This window comes from Etheostoma spectabile, chromosome 9 (assembly GCF_008692095.1).
Source record: "Etheostoma spectabile isolate EspeVRDwgs_2016 chromosome 9, UIUC_Espe_1.0, whole genome shotgun sequence".
NCBI classification, from domain to species: Eukaryota; Metazoa; Chordata; class Actinopteri; order Perciformes; family Percidae; genus Etheostoma; species Etheostoma spectabile.
In genome coordinates, this window is record NC_045741.1 from 37,605,043 (window position 1) to 37,625,673 (window position 20,631).

Sequence of the window (20,631 nt, forward strand, 5' to 3'; positions counted from 1 at the left end):
TTTTTGACAACTTTGTTAAATAAGGCAAGCGGTCCCTTCCCATCTTTTTCCGTAAAATACCGTGTCATTGTCATTCATTGCCCCTTACCTCCCATCTGTCTTTTTTATCTGTCTCTCCAGCAGATACAGGACAGTGCCAGATGCTGCTCTTCCTCTGGTTCAACTTCTGGTTCAGTTTTGTAACTTTTTAACAGTCGCTGATTGCAGGGCGATGCACTGCCAAAAAGTGGAAGTGGCGTCATATGGCATGCCATTCAGGAAAAACTCCTCAGAACGCAGACACAAGAGGTGCTTATGAGGTGCAATGTACTCGGGGCTCCTTTGCATTATGTCAACTTTTGCAATTTAGCAACAACGCTTGTAAAAAATATGTTTAAATATACAATGCATAGCCATGGAAATTAAAAAATGTTACATACATTCTCTTACAAATCCCTCTCAGGTCAAAATGGGAAAAAGGTGTTTGAAAGAATTTTTCTTTTCAAAATAAAGGCATTTCTTGAGAAAGATGTTCACATACAGTACATTAACATGAGTCACACACTGGATGGTCTGCATCTTGATAAAGGTTGGTAATAAGTTCAGGATTTCTATATTCAAACCCTGACAACAGTTCAGCAGTGGAAAGTAACTAAGTATATTTACTAAAGTACTGTTGTTAAGCACAATTCTGAGGTACTTGTACTTTACTTGAGCATTTAATTCTATTCCACTATCATAAATAAATAGTGTAATTTTTAGTCCACTACAGTATCCAGCAGATACAGTCCCTGACAAAAGTCTTGTTGCTTGTGTACAAATTGACCTAAAGTGCCGCTGAAATATATTTCTAATCAAGATTTATTTACAAGAAATGGCTCATTTTAATCCCAACAGCTTTTGTAATAATGTTTCTGTGCAAAAAGAAACTGTCAAAAAGTATTCTAATATTCACAGCTTGGTAAAGCCCATTGAGTCAATTTTTGCAAAGACATAAGTGTTGTGCCTTGTCATATGAGCTTCACCTGTGACTAATAATGGATCAATTAGGTCTCTGGTGTGTATAAAAACAACCCCAGTACACTAGACCTTCACATCAACTGCAACTAGACCTCTGCAAACATGCCTAAGATTCACCCTGAGACTAAAGTTTTGATTATCAAGAGGCTGAAGACCAGATCCACTGCTGATGTGGCAGACACCTTCAATGTGTCTCAGCGTCAAGTAGAGAGGATTAAAAAAAACATTTGAAGACACTGGAGATGTTTTTGACAAGCCCAGGTCAGGCAGACCCCGCAAGACAACTGCTCGAGAGGACCGTTTGTTGGCTCGAAAATCCAAGGCCAGCCATTTTCCACTGCAAGTCCAGAGCGCTCCCACCAAGCCCATGGTCGAATCAGTGCCCAGAAGCCAGCACTAAACAAAAGACAATTGAAAAACGTGTGGCATTTGCCAAGGCCCACAGCCTGCTAAAAGGATGGATGCTGGAGAAGTGGAAGAAAGTGGATTTTTCAGATGAATCTTCTGTTGAATTACACCACAGTTGCCGCAAATATTGCAGGAGACCTACTGGAGCCCGCATGGATCCAAGATTCACCCAGAAAACAGTGAAGTTTGGTGGCGGAAAAATCCTGGTCTGGGGTTACATCCAGTATGGGGGTGTGCGAGAGATCTGCAGGGTGGAAGGCAACATCAATAGTCTCAAATACCAAGACATCTTTGCTACCTCTTATATTCCCAACCATAAAAGAGGCCAAATTCTGCAGCAGGATGGTGCTCCATCGCACACTTCCATCTCCACTTCAAAGTTCCTCAATCCGAAGAAGATCAAGATGCTCCAGGATTGGCCGGCCCAGTCACCAGACATGAACATCATTGAGCATATGTGGGGTAGGATGAAAGAGGAAGCATGGAAGACCAAGCCAAAGAATATTGATGAACTCTGGGAGGCAGCAAGACTGCTTTCCTAGCTATTCCTGATGACTTCATCAAGACATTGTATGAATCCTTGCCAAACCACATGGATGCAGTCCTTCAAGCTCATGGAAGTCATACAAGATATTAAATTTGAATCTCACAGCACCACTATTTATTTGCTGACATATTTTTGTGTTTGTAGTAAATTTGTTCAATTTATGTATAGGCGACAAAACTTTTGTCTTGCCAAAATTTGACCTTTCTGTCTTGTTTAAATAATCTTTTTTTAGTGAAATTAATTTATTTCAGTGCATTGAACATCATTTGGGAGGGTTTTAGCTTTTCATATGAGCTATTTCTTACACCAATTGATTAATTAAAAGTCAGGTTAATAGCAGGTGCTTCTACAAAATAGATAAGCGACAAGACTTTTGTCAGGGACTGTATAGTTACTGTTTGTCTTTGAATGATTTTACAGCTCCTTGTTTTGGCATTTCAGGTGTTATGAGTTGTTAATAAATAAGTGTTGTCTATCTCATGACCCCTCAAATTTATCTTGACTAAGCTACGTACCCACTCATAATACTGTACTTTGTCAGCCACAGGGTAGATTTTACTTTTTTATTTTGACTCTTTAAGTACATTTTGCTGATGATACTTATGTACTTTTACCTGCGTAGGTCACAGAATGAAGGGTTTTAACTTGTAATGGATTATTTTTACATTGCTGTATTATTACTTTTACTTAAGTAAAGAATATTCCTCCACCACTGTCACAATTAAGATTTATCAAGAGCGGAATTAAGTCTTTAACTTTTTGAACAATAAACATATCTAGAAATTCCTAACCAGGTTCATATGAGAGGTTCTCAGTGAAACTACAATAAAGAATTGTAGTACCTTTCATTAAACCTTCTTTTGTACAGACGTCTTTCTCTATGCAGGAAATCAATATGTAAAACAAACCCACATTTTAAGAATATGACGCATGCAATGATTGTTTGTCTTTAAAGCCCTGTAAGACCCTGTAAATTGTGAGTGTTGTACAACACAAAGCACTACATCAAACTTTCTGCCTCACTCCACAAAATCATTTGACTGGATTTTCTTCTCCATGGAAGACTCTCACTGGATATTACAAGTGCCGCTGTCAGTTATGATTGTTCAATTCTACGGGCCACCGACGACTCTGAAACTCATTACTCAGCAGCTCTCATGAAAAGCACAGACGAGAAAGTGGTGACAAGTCGTTGTTTCCTGACAGGGATTGGACAGGATTTAAAGACAGGACTACTGAGAGCTCAGACATATTTCTAAAACCCTCGTCTGTTCACCTCTGACAGATTTAATACCACCGAGCACCACCAAATAGACATTCCTTTTCACTGACTTTCTGCACCCACTCACACGTGTGCGCACACACCACACACACACACACACACACAACGGGCATTAGTGCATTAGTAGAGCTACAGAAGAAGCTCCTAAACTTCGTATAAATAGTCATTACCTCATCCATAAATAGCACAGAAGTCTTGCTTAGTCATTCTTATTGAAGCCCCGCAGCCCTGAGCTAAATAATAAGGTGCCTTCCTCTCCAGCTGATTATATTATGATCACACCTGTTTGTGGCTTTCATTACCAAATCAAATCCAGTTGGGAACCGATAAACAGAAGTAACAGCATGAGCTCACCTAAGAGGCGCAACACTAATTGCATGTGGTGTGCATGTAACACAGCTAGGTGGCCTCATGATTAGAGATTGTTGTTTAACAGAATGAACTGTGTTCAGGGTCTGTGTTAGCAAGCACTTACCCTGCTGAAGATGCCTGGGGACGCCATCACTAACAGCCACAGGGGATTTTTTACTCCAGCTTTGAAGAAAAAAATCTATGTGTGTTTTTATGCTGGTGGACATATGGTTTTAGTCTTTGTGAAGCACTTTGGTAGTCTGGCTATCACCAGACCAAGCCAAGCTCAACAGATTTGAGATTGAGCTTTGGTCTGGGGAGTCTGCTCTGTATTTTATCTGCACTAGAGGCGGGACCAACGGGCATAGTTCATATGACTCTGTTTGCAAGTGTATAGTCCTTCAACCAATCAGAGCAACAATCTGGGTGACGTAGAAGGGACAGCGGGATCAACGGGTTGCTGCGCTTTGGCGGCCGCTATGTTGAATGTAAAGGTAAACATGAAGCTGCTTGGTCACTTCTCTATTTTCATCGTGTTAAACCCGCCAATAGCCCGCCAGGTACACATGCCAGTTTGTGATTGGTTCCTGCAAAATTGTAAACTGAAACAGGAGAATTTAAAATGCAGGTTTCCAGACCGAGCTGGTTGGTTTACCCGTTCTAGCACTTTGGTGCAAACTTGTTTGCTTTAAAGTGCTATATAAATTGAAGTAAATGAAGTGAAAAAGTGAAACTTACATAATTCATTAAAGAAGTAATTTTATTTATCAATGGGGATAGCATGTTGCTCATCAGCATCGGGAAATCAACTTGCCACTCTCTTGCAGACTCTGCTAACTTCCTGCAAGCCTGGGCTAGCTAGCCAGATGACTGGTCAAGTTTTCAAATGCAAACATTAGAGTAAACACAAGGAAAAGGTGGAGAAAATGAGTTCAAGCTAGTAAGACCAACTCTCTGCGGCCATCTCATGACTACAAGTCACTCATCAGCATAGGGAAATCAACTCAGCAGTCTTCTGCTGCCTTTGCTAGCCTGGCCAGTCAAGTTCTTCAAATGTAAAAATCAGAGTAAGCACAGAGGAAAAGGTAAAGATGGCTACCAGCTACGACCTACGGCTACAATCCCAACTACGTGGAGAAGCAAGACCATCTCTGCATCTATCTCCACCTCTGCATCAGAAGGGGCACTGAGGCAAGCATGGAGGAACACCAATTGCGACTTCTCTGATCCTGCTAGCCAGTGAGCAGGCATCAGTGAGCTGGGTTGCCTCCTTGCCTCCGTCAGTTTCCAGCAGCATGATGTGAGCTGTGGTGTCATTTTGCCAAGACTTGGCTGTGTCCTAGAGTGCTGGTCCATTCAACCTGTAACTCTTTTCATGTTCCTATCTGGCAGCCTCATTCTGCTTAATGATGAATCATGTACAAGTTGAAGAGCTGATGGGATAACAACTTTGCACGATTTGAAGTGTCAAATAAAACTGATTGAGTCATGTTTTTGTGCACTTTATAAACGTACAGTAAGTCCAATGTTTACTCTACTTTAAGCTCTGTTTTTGGTCTCCACCAATTCCGGAAAAAAATATCTGGTATTTTAGCTGCTAATTGCTTCACTATGTTCATTAACTAGTTGTTTACTGTGTCCATCTGAGGTTATTTGTTGATCAGGTGGGTCACAGTGGGGTTAGATAGAATTTATTTAAATTTTGCACAAATGTCCACTTCAATTCAAGGATGAAGCATTTAGAATTTGGTGTACTTCAAAGGTCACTGTGTCAACCTTTTTGGCTAAGAATTTATACGCTTATTATGACAACATTTCATATGTCTAATAGTATTAAATGATGAAGTGATGACCGAAAAGGTTAAAAATCAACTTCACTGTGACATCATCATCATTATGTTCTGCAAAGACAGAGGTATACAACCACGAGTCATTGTTAATATAAAATATACTGATTAGTGCAGCTTCAAGTGAAGGAAAACACCAGAAATTAAATCCTTAAAAAGGACATTTTTTTATTGGACAACTACTGTCTGGCCCTTTTTTAACAGTTAATGAAGTAACTGAAACCAAAGTAATGCAGAATGGCAGGCGGACAAAACTAACCAAAAACACATTAACAGAAAATTCTAAATGTCCAACCTACACAACATCTCATCTCAGCAGCACACTTCAGTAGAAAGTCAAACATAAGACATGAACATTTTGTGAAGACGAAAAAATGTTCCATGTGGTTGGCATCTCACAAATATCATCTCTCTTTTCTGACTGTGGAAAAAGATATTTCTGTCTTTTGCAAAGTAATCAGAAAACAGTGTAATGCTACAGCTTTTACAAGTAGACTGACACAAAAAACTCCTCATGCCATTCCCTAAAAAGAAACCACAGCTTCTAAATATTATCCTTTTACTTTAGCTCAACAGCATATTTGGCTAAGTTGTAGCCTGATCTACACAACTGAGCTGTTAACATTAAATCTATAAAATACAAAACAAGAGAATAACTCAAATGTACGTTTTTGAAAATGAACAGCGGCCACACTGGCTCTTGTGTTCCCCATGTGTTACAATTCTATAAGACAGTCTGTGCCAGGGTAATCTGGGAGGTTAAGCTCGTATTTTTTCTGGATGTCATAGGGCAGGAAGCGTCCAGCCAAGAAATGCTTCCCCGAGAAACTCATGGCGCACTTCTTTGGCGCTGTGAGTGAGATGAGAACTTCTGGGTTAATGCCATCCTGACTTGGTTCTTCTACGTCCCATCCTGAGAAAAAGACAGAAAGGAGGAGAGGAATTTAAAGGGAGAAGGACTGTGGTAATGTTCAGCCTGTTGTGCTCAAACTCAGCAGGGAGTGTATTTGGGGTATGAGCTCACACTGAGGCAACTGTAGCGTAAGATTTATCCTCCATGTGGGCCTCCATATTTTTGAAAAAGTCCTGCCGAGCCAAGGCTCCCAGGGAGCTGCCTGGAGGCTAATTTATCAAATTGTGTTTCTGAGCTTCCCGCCTGATGTCTATAGTTTGCATGAACACTTACCTGAGGGCACATCCACACTGGCAATGGGGATCTTGACTTGTTTCAGGGTGACCAGAATGCCAGGGTAGGGCTCCTTAATGTTGGCACAGTCTGCATCTGGGCCCAGCATGGCATCAATCACTAGGTTGTAGGCATCGTTTATGAGCTGCACCTGAACATAACACATCTCAACATGAATGACTGTGGGTTGCAAGATGAATAACAGCATATAAAAGCAAATCAAATAATCATCAATAAGGGTTTACAAGTGGTAGTAATTGTAATAGACATTTCATTTTTATTCAAAAGGGTCACATAAAAAATTGGTCTTTCTTAACTTTTTCATTGATCTAATCCAATTCCACAATTCAACGCATTCCTAAAAAGTTTGAGATTTTAGGCAATGTGCATATTTTCATTCTTGCAGAGTGATGGATGAGAAAATTAATACCACTCTCAGATGGGAGAGTGGTATCAATCTTCTCATCTAACTCTGGACACGAAAGAAAGTGAATAAGCACATTTCCCAAAATGTTAAACTACTCTTTTAATACAAGACATTTTTTACAGTTACAAATTAATCAGCAGTTCATACTTTCAATGAAATTATACAGTTTTAATGTGTCTTTATAGCAAACTACAAGACCACTGAAGCTAATGTAAATTGTTGTGTTCTGTTAAAAATGCTGCTGACCTCTGTGGGAAGATAGGAGAGGAAAGGGATGTCCATCTTCTCACACTGAATTGTAAAGTCCTGGTGTAGACTTTGAGAGGAGCGTTTAGGGTGGTAGATGGTAGGCTCATATTCCTGTGTGAGACAAGGCAACAGAGACAAACAACAAAGGTGGGGTCGGGGGGCCACATAGGAGGAGAAAAGAATGGAGAAAAGGTTTCGTAATATCAAAACTATTTCAGCCAACACTGACATGATTGAATGTGTATGATAGAGTTGGACTTCAGTTCACAACAAGTAATAATACTGTGGACCAGTGATCAGACGCTTTGGTGGTTTTCTGCTTCCTGAATAAATACTTCCCTTATGAACTGGAAGCTGAGAGGAGTAGAAATCCAGACACCCACAGTCTGAAAAGTCTGTGATGCTCAGGAGGAAGCACCTGTGACCTTTACACGGTCCCAAGATAAATCTTAAAACCTAGGAACCACTGTCAGAAGTGTGTGTGTGTGTGTGTGTGTGTGTGTGTGTGTGTGTGGTGGTGTGTGTGTGTGTGTGTGTGTGAGTGAGCGGTAATTGATAAATATCCTAATAATGACTTTTAAAATGCCAGTTTACCCATTTTTCTCTCACATACACCTATTAAGCCATGCAAAGAGGTTTGTTTTGATTTTGCCCAGGACTGACATATTCATCCACTTATCAATCCTAAAGCAGCAATGGAGTACTCATGGCTTTTAAACACTTAAAAAAAAAAGAAAAAAAAGGAGATTAAGATCGATTTAGAGCAATGTGCCATTACTCTGGCTAATCCACACAACATTGTCAGCAGGATTCATGTGAAATATTTCTTTGTAACTGGGTCATTGGACACATTGCAATCAAACTGCTGTCCTAGTTGTTAGCCTTGCCAACAGAATGGCTCTATGCTTGACAATGTTGGTCAGTTGGTTTGGATTGTTGGTCCATTACTTTGGTCCCGACTAAAATATCTTAATATTACTATTGGATGGATTGCCCAGCAATTTTGTACAACCATTCATGGTCCCCAGAGGATGCATCCCAATGAATTTGGTGATCCTCAGTCTTTTTCTCTAGCGCCACAAAGAGGCGTGATTTGTGCCTTTTAGTGAAAAACAGTCTGCCTACAAAGGAAGTGTCTGTCAGGTGAGATAGACTGCTGCTTCCTTGGTAATCCTAAACCACTCAAACAACCACAGCCACTCATCACCTGACGTCATCTCCATTGTGATCATCCGTAGAGTGAGCAACCAGACCAAATGCAATCAGAACAGAAATGATGTGCGAGACAGAACCATGAAAAGGGTACAAACAAGGACTTTCTTAAAGCTACATTGTGTCAAGATTTTTGGTTGTTCATTATCAACATCTGCATTGCCCTTCACAAATTTGTCCTTTTTTATGAATATCGACCACCACCGTTAATTCCTAGTATTCTTATGTGCTTTACATTTGCGCTTGCATGAACTGTTGTAGACTCTCCATAGTCATGCGCCATCCTGAAATTCGTTAGCCGGTAAGAGACGTACAGGACATACTGGTCCGCCTTTCGCGTTTGACTCACAGCTGCTGGTAATGGGCATTGTCGCTTCCCGGCCCCAGCAAGTTTGAAGAAGGAAAAATATAGGACTACACATTTTCAAAATCCAATTTTTAGGAACAGTCTTCTTCTTCACCCAGAATAAGAAAACAGAAATAGAAAAGAGCAAGAGACTGGCGTCAGCAAAAAAGAAGTGTATTTTTCCTTTCCGTCAGGTGGAGCGTGCATCCACGCCACTTGCGCTACATCCACTCCAACAACCACAGCTGATTGACGGCCTTTTGTACGCTTTCGTTTTTAAGACGTGTAAAATGAAGGCACTAGTCCAGCTTTAGCACAGAAAGAGTGAGGTATCACACAAATGAAAAATATAAATATTTTTTTTAAGCAAATGAAAATCTTCCTTACGAATAATCACATCATCACACTTTATGTGCACTTTATCGGAATATGATGACAATAGGTTGGGTGGGACAACCTTATTATATAGTAAAGAATATTTGCATTTTGTTCATGCCATTCATGCCATTATATTGTGACTAATATCAGACATAATTTTTTCCTTCAGTGATTGTCTATAGATCCATCTTCATCTGCTTATCCGCTTTCGGGTCGCGGGGGCAGCAGCTCCAGCAGGGAACCCCAAACTTCCCTTTCCCGAGCCACATCAACCAGCTCTGACTGGGGGATCCCGAGGCGTTCCCAGGCCAGGTTGGAGATATATTCTCTCCACCTAGTCTTGAGTCTTCACCGAGACCTCCTCCCAGCTGGACGTGCCTGGAACACCTCCCTAGGGAGGCGCCCAGGAGGCATCCTTACCAGATGCCCAAACCACCTCAACTGGCTCCTTTCGACGCGAAGGAGCAGCGGCTCTACTCTGAGCTCCTCTCGGATGACTGAGCTTCTCCCCTATCTCTAAGATCTAAGACATGGGCATAATCCCAGGCTCCCTCCAGGATCCTTGCGCGAGTGAAGATCTGATCCGTTTTTCCACAACCAGGACGGAATCAGCATTGTTCCTCTTTAACCCGAGGTTCAATAATTGGCCGAACCCTCCTTTCCAGCACCTTGGAGTAGACCTTACCAGGGAGGCTGAGAAGTGTAATTGGCACACACCTCTGGTCTCCCTTTTTGAAGAGTGGCGAACCCCCCCCCCACCCAATCTGCCACTCCTTAGGCACTGTCCCAGACCTCCACGCAATGTTGAAGAGCGTGTCAACCAAGACAGCCGCTCCACACCCAGAGCTTTCAGCATTTCTGGACGGCTCTCATCAATCCCTGGGGCTTTGCCTGAGTGACTTCCACCAGGGAATTTGACAACAATCCCCCATCATCCTCCAGCTCTCCCTCTACCATAGAGGACGTGTCAACTGGATTTAGGAGTTCCTCAAAGTGCTCCTTCCACCGCCCTATTACCTCCTCAGTTGAGGTCAACAGCGTCCCATCCTTACTGTACACAGCTTGGATGGTCTATAGAGCACAAAGTAATGAGCCAAACTTAAGATCATGTCCAGTTGTTTTAATATGAACAATACACCGGAACTAATGTGAATAGGACATGTTTATTGTTCTCATCCAAAATTAGCTTTGATCAAGGGATATCTGTGTCTTCCGGTATGCAACACTGTGTTTTTTTCCCATACCTAACAGTGGAAATAATCAAACATGCTCTGTGTGAACACAGACTTCTTAGAGGGACGTGAGAAGCAAGTTGGCCTGCATGCCTGCAGCTGATCATTCATTTCTATGCTCTGTCTAATCACATTCACAGCTCTGCATCAAGCGCTCAAGACGGTGTGTGTGTGTGTGTGTGTGTGTGTGTGTGTGTGTGTGTGGTGTGTGTGTGTGTGTGTGTGTGTGTGTGTGTGTGTGTTGTGTGTTGTGGGTGTGTGGTGTGGGGTACTGTAATGTCTCACGCGTATGCTTGCATGTCTTCCTGCTGACAGGGATCACATCGCACCATGAAAAACACACACTCTTAGAGCGAGTCACAGTCCAAAGTAAGTACTCAAGTTTCCCAAGTCAGACAACTGTAGTCCCAGTCGGCCTATTGTAGAGTGCAGTCACTTTCAAAATATTAATAATAAAACTGTTTTGATATAGGACATTTCAAGATGCAGTCAAATGTTTCACAAGAGGTGACAAATACACAGAGCAGCAGGTGAAAACAGTAGAAACAAAGCAACAAAAAAAGAAATAAAATAATGCAAAATAAAAAAAGACAAATCCATGCCTACTTGTTTTACTTTTTTCCTCATTTATTTCTGCAATGCCAGAGCAATAAACATTTCCTTCTGCGCAGACCTCTGACCTCATCCTTGGCCTTAAACCTACATTGTGTAATTTTTTGAGTTGATTCTTAGCAAAAAAACCTTTGTTCTTTCACAAATATGAGCTCATTCATGTGTAATGACTTCCACCAACTAATCAAAGTATTCTCGTACGCGTAGAATCTGCCATTCAGAATCCTTCAGAATACATGTGAGCAACTCGCTCGAATGGCAGCAACAATGTTGCGCCTCCATCTTTAAAATACATTTGCCAAAGAGGAACATACGCACGCCTTTCGCTCTTTTTACAATGAGTGGCACCGTGATGAATGCCAGGGGGAAATTACTCATGACTGCCGGCAGTTGCCTGAAGATGGAGGATATTCTCAACAACGTAATGGAGTCACCAAGGAAGCGAAAAAGAAAATCAAAACAACAACGCAACAGGCAAGGCAAAAAGACCAAAGTTAATATTGGAGTGGCTCGAACAGCTGCGTGTAAACGATGCATTGTAAGAGCTAATTTTGGGTTGGGCCACCATAGGAGTTAAAACGCGCTTGGAATGGGAAGGGCTAAAAAGTGATATTCAGTGGGTTGTCATATATAATTTCACTGCTAGATGGGAGAAATTCTTACACAATGTAGAAGTAAAAAGACAGGGTGGGAAGCTATGAAGCGAGAGAGACTCCACAGGGAGCCATCAGAGTCCGTCTAACATGGTTTTAATCAGAACTATCAATGCACTATAAATCTACAATGTCAGACCTATGGTAAAGAGATGCATTCCAAGCTAAACCAAAGATCCCCAAAACACATATCCAATATTTCCCTTCCAATAAAGTCATAGACTGGGATGGGACTACAGCACCGAGTACTGAAATAATCTGTGAAAAAATAAATAAAACTTCAAGTCGGGATCTGTAATGTGTTTAGATAGGATGAATCCTGCCACCAAAAACATTTAGTCTTGAAAATGTCAGTCAGTATGTGGCCTAAGAGGCAGACATCATGGTTATGACATCATATCGTGGCTGTGGAGCGTAAGCGGCAGACGGCTTTAACAAGAGTAACAATGGCATGATATCATGACTGTCTGAGTGCCCTTGCAGGGAGGGTAATGGGATAACTGCTCCAAACCTTTTACAGGAGCTAAAATGAAATTCTGTAAAGCGCAGAGGGCCTGTATAGAGGATACCCTGTTAATCCTGACGTAAGTTAAAGTTTTTATGTAGTTTTTTATAGTGATATTATCTAAATGACTCAGTAAGGACCAGACTGTGTTTCACAATGGACCATGTGTGGTGTTGTAAAATATTTTCATACACTGTGGTTAATTTACTTACATATATGCGCAGGTGCCGGGCACACACCAAGCCGATGGAGCCGTTTTGATCCGGACCACAGATCACCAGCACTGTTGGCTGCTTCTTTGCTAGAGAGCTGAGAGGGTAGGCCTGATGGAGAGACAGAATGAGAGGAACAGGCAGTTAAAAACAGGAGATTGTGACTGAGGGAAAATCATAAGACAGAGATAGAAGAGATGTACAGAAACAGACAGGGTTATTGATGGAGAACAATGAGACAAAAGCAAGAGGAAGATAGCAGGTCATCACTATGCAGTATTTATCCCTCAGGCTCAGGCCTCGCAGGTCATCCAATCTGTGCCTCTGCCTCTCCGTCAAACTCAGAGGGCCTGAATGCAGCATGCCCGTCATGCCAGACGAGGGTGGAAATGGCCCCAGCTATATTGTATCTTCCTACTATGAGAAAATGTCCAATCTAATTAATACAACCCTGGCAGCAGTGGAAAAAACACCAGTATCCACGCCATGGGATGCTTCCGTGTGTGTAACACACTTTCCGTCGCGGCCCCGGCTGCAGCGATCTGCTGGCATTTGCCTCGTTTGCTGGCCATATATTCCCTTGTAAATCACCCTGCACCTTCCTAAACGAGACAGGTATTTGCCTGAGGAACTGTCAACCTGAGTGGCTAATTTTCCTTCCACACCTAAACAGAAGTGCTGAGTGCGTGTGTGTGTGTGTGTGTGCGTGTGTGTGTGTGTGTGTGTGTGTGTGTCTCAGTCATGATCATAACTGAAAGCCCTGAAAGTGTCTGCCTTCATTTTCCACAGTTGTTCAGTGGAGAGTTTCTGCACTATTACATTATGGAATGATTGCTCATCATTATAAAGGTCACAGCATCCTTTTCATAGAAGAATAACTTGAACTGAGGTAGACAGTTTTCGCAGACTTTTGGAAATCCTGCCCAATTAAATGTGTGTCAAAACACAAGTCGTAAAAACAATTAGCCAAGGTTTGTCACCGCCATAAATAGTCCACGGCCGCAGTTCACAGTAATGGTTTGGATAAATGGCAGTGCAAGTATTTTGTAATTGTGGAGCTCATATAAAAGAAAGTACATAACGTATTAATGGAACAAAACAAGAAGTCTGAAAATAAAAGGGTAAAAGTACTTATTCTGACCTAAATTAAAAATGATATATGTTTTTCAAATATGAATATGGGTTACAGTCAGCCAGTTACATCTTTTGTTTTGTTTTATTGATAAGTATATGAACGTATCCTATAATGAATTTATGAGCTCCTCATAAGAAAGACAAATTTTCCTGGGCTCCTTTTTTTGTGGTTCCTCTTAACTACATCACCGTGCCATGTTATTATTTTATAAATATCCTATAATCAGGAAGTAGTTACAACATAATTTATGAGTTGTTACCCCTTTATTACAAGGCTTTCAGTCAATGTTTTATTGTGCCCCCATTAACGATTATAGTATATGAAATTACAATGTTTATCCTTGGCCTCCAAAGTTTGGAGATGAGCTCAAAAATTGGCAGAGATTCGGCCACAGCACATAAAATCCATTTAATTCCACTTCCACTAATCTATTCAAAGTTCATATGGAAAAATAGGCCGTTAACCACATTGTATAATTGCCAATAACAAGATTCAGATGAACTGGAGCGATGTATCCAGGAGAAGAGACAGCACCCGTTACCTCCATCATAACCGCTCAGCTGAGAAATCATCACACAGACTCGATGAGATGGAGGAGAGAACGTTATGGTCACTGAGGGCCATGTGGCTGTAATATTAGGAGAGAGGAGCAGGGGGTGTTGAGAGAAAAAGAGACAGAAGTAGAGACTAAAAGTGGAAGACAGTAAAACAGGAGAGCGTCTTTCATTTTTATATTCAATATTCAAAACAGACGCTCTTAGTGAGTTTCACACTGTCTAATCTGATTTTAATGAAACATCGCACTGAGTTAATTAGTGTGTGTGGCATAATGTCTCCATTATAAGCTGCACCCTATAGAGGGAAATACTAATTTTAACTAGAAAAGGCTTATGAATGCTGAGAAGCTAAATTGCTAAAGCTAAACTGTATTGCTGGCAAATTGCGTAAGAGGAAGGTTAAGAAATGAAAACAGTTGGGAAAGTGAGAATGGTTTTAATTAGTATAAATTGCACTGAAATGTTGAATAATATCAATAATGTATCAAACAAAAGTGGATTATATTAAGGTTTTATTGAAAAGCTGCTGGTTGAAATGTGTAAGAAGGTGAAGTTGTTGGAAAAAGTAGAAATGGTTCTAATTAATAAGAATGTCGCAGGAAATTCCGCCGGATGCATGTATTTTCACAAATGTCCATTTCAAAAAAAAAAAAGTCCTATTATAGTATGTCGGGATGACTGATTAAAAAGTGATAGTATAGTGTGTTGAAAAGCCACAATATAAGATGTTAAGAAAAGTGGTAAAGAAGTCACAGTATAGTAAGTTGAAAAAATGATTAAAAAAGTCATGATATAGTATGTCGGGGGTAACACTGTACAATAAGGTACACACAAAAAGTAGGTAGTTAATGATTAACAAATGAGGAACAAAATGAGGAATGACGGAGTAACGAATGGTTAGTTATGAGTAGTTACTGATTGGCTGAGATTCAAGCACTAATGATTAGTTACTGTTAAACCGACTGGTAGTTACTGTTAAATGAATGAGTAACAAATGGTTAGTTAAGCATTCACTACCATTGGTACTGAGTGGTGGTTAATCATTAACAAATGTATAGTTATGCATTCACTACCATTAATTACGCATTGTGCGTACCTGGAGATAAAGTGAGATATCAGTTGCTAACCACTACCCTGCACCAATGGTAGTGAATGCTTAACTAGTCATTATATAAGTCTTAAGTAAAGAATGTATGTTAATACAAAATAAACTCTAGATTGATGTGTTATCTTTGCTACAAAGAACTTTTCAGAAATATACTTACATTTTGTAGATGTACTAGTACATGTTTACATGCTTTAACAGCCCATGGCTGCTGCACCTGTAGTGCCTGTCTCTTTAATCCCTCCTCCCAAAAAAGACTAGTTGGTTCTGATTGGCCAACGCGCTTCCTGGAAACTAAGGAGCCTCCGCTCTGTGTTTTACTAGTTGAAGCTAGAGCTACCGCAACAAAGTAAATAGCAGGACTTTGTACCATGAAAAATCACCAATAAAGGCTTTGAAACCAAATATTACACAACCGGACATGTCCCAGCAGTAAAGTGACCAGAATTTGAAGAGACATGACCATCATTGGCCAAGATTACAGCTATGTTGCATTAGCATGTAACTACTTAATAGTTAGCAGTATGCTAATGTTAGATTGTAGTGGAACAAATCAGCACTTTCTACTATCAAAAATCACAGATAAAGCTTCTGAAAAAAACACAACCCAATTGGACATGTTTCAGCAGTAATGCAACCTGGAATTGTGGTGAATTTAACAACATTGGCAGCCAAGATGACAACGTTTACTTAACTTAGACCATGTGGCTACTTTAGTTAATAGCAAGTAATGGGTATTAGACCAAATACTAACTTTTTGAAAAGTTTTCAGCAGTAATGTGACCCGAATTCCGGTGAATTTAACGACGCTGGCAGCCAAGGTGACGCTGTTTACTGCCGTTAGCATGTAGCTACATGAGACAATGTTAACACTGCAGTGGCTTAAAAAAACAACATTGCAGTCCTACCTACTTGGAGCAGATGACCAATCATAGAACACTGTGAGTAGAAAATACTGGAGTGTTCAGAATAGTTGGAAATCTGAACGTTGTAGCTCACAGGGATTTGTCTAAAATACGTTTACCTCATTATTTGAAGTTTTTGGAAAAGCATAATATGTGACCTTTAAATCTAAACAACCACCCTATGTGGTCGTCATCAGCACACTAAAACATTCCAGGATTTTGGACAGACTTTAAACTCGCCCATGCAAGTGTTTATATTAAAATAAAACATATGTGGATTAAAGAAACAAAGATGTAGAGTTAATGCTGTACCAATCAATATTTTTTTATGCTAATAAAGGATCAAATTACTATGTGGATTATGAAAGAGTTTAATTATGAACCTACTCTGCAGTTCCTTGCAAATTTTACAGACTTCCTTTTGGGTTATTTTTAGCAAAATCCCTCTGATATACAACTTTTTCAATTCAAAATGGCAGACAGACTAAGTTAGCGACTAGCTGGTGAACACAGTATAGCATTTTTCAAGGAAAAGTTTTTTCTTACATTAGGAGTTGGTGGACAGCAAAGCAAAGCTAAAAAGAGAGTGAATACTGGACATGAATTTACCAGGTGGCTAGAGGGTGGTCAAATGAATGCTAATTTTTCTATGTATCTCCTGTAAACAGACAATTGTTTGCTAACATTTTAGCCTTTATAACCATAATGTAGCTTTAAAATCCAAAAAACTACAGTAGTTTAGTCTTTCTTCATTTGCACTGTCTGTCTCTGTTTCTTGCTTCCCTTCATGCAACATCCAAAAGAGCACATCAGCAGCTAATGGCTTTTTCTCTTAATGTTAAGAGCCGTCAGGAGGATCCGTAATATCACTGCTGGAGCCGTTTCATGCTGCTGGAGAAACCATTAGAGCCACACACTGGTAAGCAGCTATAAAGGGAGCAGGCTGAATCAATTCAGGCAGCACTCTGATGTGTTTTGAAGCATTTGTCTCATCTCACTTGGAAAAGAAGCCTGATTTACTCTAACACCTCTTAATCCTAACTCATTTACTCTGATATCAAGCCTCCACATGGATCACTGAAATGGAGAAAGCAATTAGCAAAAGAGGAGTGTTGGTGCAACTGAAAGTGCTTTTTTGTTTGTCAGTTTGTAGAATGAAAACAGAGAGATTAACGCGGCATTCTTTAAGTAGATACTGAATTTGATAGCTTCTTAAGTCATTTTATAGAATGACCTCACTGGTGTGTAACACCCTCAGAAAAAAAGCCACATACCAAATACCAAAACACACTTGCCAGTCTCAGTCTTAAGGATTTTGTATCAGCTATGATGACAGCTTCACTCCTTTCTTATATTAAGTTAAGTATATTGATACATATCTATGATGCGCTTTATTCCAGATTAATATATTTTCTTTTAATAAAATTCTCAAACATTTCAAACTGCCTTGCCAACAAATGACAAAGTATTATTTTAGAAAAACAAGGTTTTACGACTCCGTTTTAGGCTAATAAACTTGCTGAAATGTTTTCCGGTGTTTGAGATAGTTATGATATTTTTTAAGTGGAGGAGGTTTGTACAGAGTACAGTACAGACAGCTGGTGTGTTGCATCTGTTCAGCAGGTTTGTGCGCTGGTCGCTTAATTTTATCTGCTCATCTGGGAAACTTGACATTTTCTCAGTTTGCTGCTGATTGGACATTTAAGGTCTACAGCTGAGTTTTACGTATTTCCAAAAATAAAAAATAAACAACTTATACAGAAAAGGGCATACTCATAATAGTTTTGCAATAAATTATTAATGAAATACAGTGTGAGCTTTAGGAGGATGAATTAGGAAGGGTCCACATTAAGAAAGGTTGGATAGTGCAGTGCTGCTGCAGCTGCTGCCCCTGCGACCTGATACCGGATGAGTGGACGAAGATGGATGGATAGTGCAGGGTCCCATGCAGAGTACTGCCCCCCCCCCCCCCCCCCCCCCCCGCCCCCACACACCACACACACACACACACACACACACACACACAAACAAACACATACACACCTAAAAATGTGGATGTCTTGATTGTAATAAGTCTCCAAGGGACTACCTCTTTGAAATAAATGATGAAGGCACATGTTGTTTCAGCACCAATTAACCTGAAACACACACTGAGCCTGAGAAAACACAACTATGATCCTAGAAACACAAATACACTCCATAATGCAGAAAAACAGTGCCTTCACTATTTGTACTAGATGACTAAACTACAGTCTTGTGGCTCCTGATAACTATAGATTAATGCATTACTGTGTGGTAACAAAAAACATCTCCTCAGGTGTTGAAAAGCCTCAGACTGATACAGAAACACACAAACAGTCTGGACCTGGTCTGGTGGTTGCAGCTGTTGGAACAGTGAAGGGATGACTTACACAAGAACTGTGTGTGGTGCGTGCGTGCTTGCGTGCATGCGTGTGTGGCTTTGTGTGTCAGCCTAGCCAGCGTAGGTGTTTTTTTGTGGTACACTTGGAAGCCAACAGCAGTAGGCCAACAGTGAAACCAGCAAAATGAGACTGTCTGCATCTCCATCTACTGTAATTTTCCTTAAATAGCAATGATGTCATTTAAGCAGTAGCGTACCGTGGGCAGCAGTGATCCGCAGCGTCCAGGCCATGTTTGTCTAGTAAGGCTATGCTGTTGGGACTGTTGGTGGAGGGCCAGGCATGGGGCCAGCGGTGACTGATGATAATAGAGGGGAAGTGGATGTGGTGGGTTTAATCACACACTCTGAGGGGAGAACACACAGTCTCTGATGCTGCCACTCTGCCTGTCTCAGCCTTTACTTCTTCTCTTTTCCATTTCATTTTCTTCAGGCTGTTGCTGTTGTGTCTGCATGTTTCTCACCCTCCAAGAATGTAATAGCTTTGTTTGGTTAAACAATAATACAGTTGTAGTGTTTAATAAGAATACCTATACAATCAAATAAATTAAAAGCATAAAATTAGGTCCAATCATGAATGCAATAACAACTCAAATAACACACTAAAACAAACACTAGTTTAATCTGCATTAAAGATTCTTGGCCACAAGTCCGCAGCGCAACAAGCTGCAAACACAATATTGACTTATTATCACCTTATAAAGTTGTCATGTTAGCAGATAGTTGCTTATTTACACATCCAGGAGACAAGGAGCAACATTGTAATTAATTTGTAGTTGCTTTTACCACCTGGCTAATGTAGTAACCCTCCTTTTAGCTCTGGTTTGGTCTCCACCAATTCCTGAGGGGAAATATCTGGCTTTCTAACTGTTAAATGCTCAATTAGATTATCAATGAACGAAGCACAAACACCCTGGTTTGCCGTTAACTAAAGTGAAAGTTAATTTGTGTATCCGTCCTGTGATTCGGATCTTCTCCAAAATGTAATGTTCTTCCATGGCCCATGCTACACCCTTCCACCGAGTTTACATGAAAATTGGGCCAGTAGTTTTTCCATAATCCTGCTAACCGAAATGCATTTTCATCAATGGATTCGTGTGACATCGTACAAAAACGTATGCACAACAATTCATATGACATCTTATGAAATTGCCCATAAATTGGAGTTACGTTTAGCAGACAAAATGTGACTGTAAAAGTCAATGTGACGGTCACGTTTAGGCACTAAAATGACTAAATGAGATTAGGAAAATAGTTTGTGACTTGTGTCATAACCTCAGTCCATCCATTTCCAGGTGAAGTCTTGTCTTTTCCCTGTACATTCTTCCAGGACACAAACTTTGCTCCCCAGGTGGGAAGTCTTGTGTTTTAGGACCCATCAACCACCCCAACCTCATCCCTACTCAGATTTTTCCAGTCTAACAGTGGTTCTCCGATCAGATATCTCTGAAATGTCTGTCTTTCCTTCTTCTTCTCTTTCTTGTGTCTGTCTCTTATTTGCTTTTTCTGAGTAGAGATGTAAAATATGTCCTATTATCCCTAAATTATAAACTTGAAAAACAACACTTTTGCTATGGTCAATAAACTTCAATAAACCCCTTTAATGGAAAATTATACCTAATCTTTGAGTGATAAAAGAAGAAATTCTGAATTATTTAAACTAAAATTTAAGGAATGTATGTTAATGGATAATCACGGACGGGAATATGGCAACTTTTAATCAATACTATTTCAAAACCACTTCAAGGTTTTTTTCAAATGCTATAAAATTGAATAATAATGAAAGTAGAGATTTGTACTTGCCAAAGAGCGTTGTGTGGAACATCATGTTAGTTTGGGTAGTTAAAAAGAAGATTGATATAGGAAAATGGGTCAATTTGACCCGAGGACAACATGAGAGTTAAACTGCTTTTATCACTTTTGTTGATGTGTTTTTTTGTAACTTTTTACTGAAAACCACTCATTTGTGTCTCTGCTTCTGTCAATGTCTCTTTCCTTCTTTTTCTTTTCATCCCTCCTTCTGACAGCAGCGCAGGGTTTCATGTGTCTTGTAGCTCAGACTCT

General features: G+C 40.3%; 1 protein-coding gene and 1 long non-coding RNA gene across 2 annotated transcripts in view; one reads left to right on the top strand and one right to left on the bottom strand.

Moving 5' to 3' along the window:
* Positions 1 to 6,012: 6,012 nt before the first annotated feature.
* yjefn3 (YjeF N-terminal domain containing 3) overlaps positions 6,013 to 20,631 on the bottom strand; it is a 47,387-nt gene continuing 32,768 nt past the window's right edge. The window contains exons 3-6 of the mRNA XM_032525068.1: positions 12,447 to 12,557; positions 7,294 to 7,407; positions 6,621 to 6,771; positions 6,013 to 6,347 (exon numbers count right to left, since the gene is read on the bottom strand). Coding sequence (XP_032380959.1) covers positions 6,151 to 6,347; positions 6,621 to 6,771; positions 7,294 to 7,407; positions 12,447 to 12,557 — 573 coding nt within the window. The 3' untranslated portion in view covers positions 6,013 to 6,150. The remainder of the gene's footprint in view (positions 6,348 to 6,620; positions 6,772 to 7,293; positions 7,408 to 12,446; positions 12,558 to 20,631) is intronic.
* LOC116695035 (uncharacterized) lies at positions 16,193 to 19,605 on the top strand. The gene is made up of 3 exons (XR_004333334.1): positions 16,193 to 16,280; positions 18,861 to 18,862; positions 19,592 to 19,605. It is a non-coding gene; the product is annotated as an uncharacterized LOC116695035 (long non-coding RNA).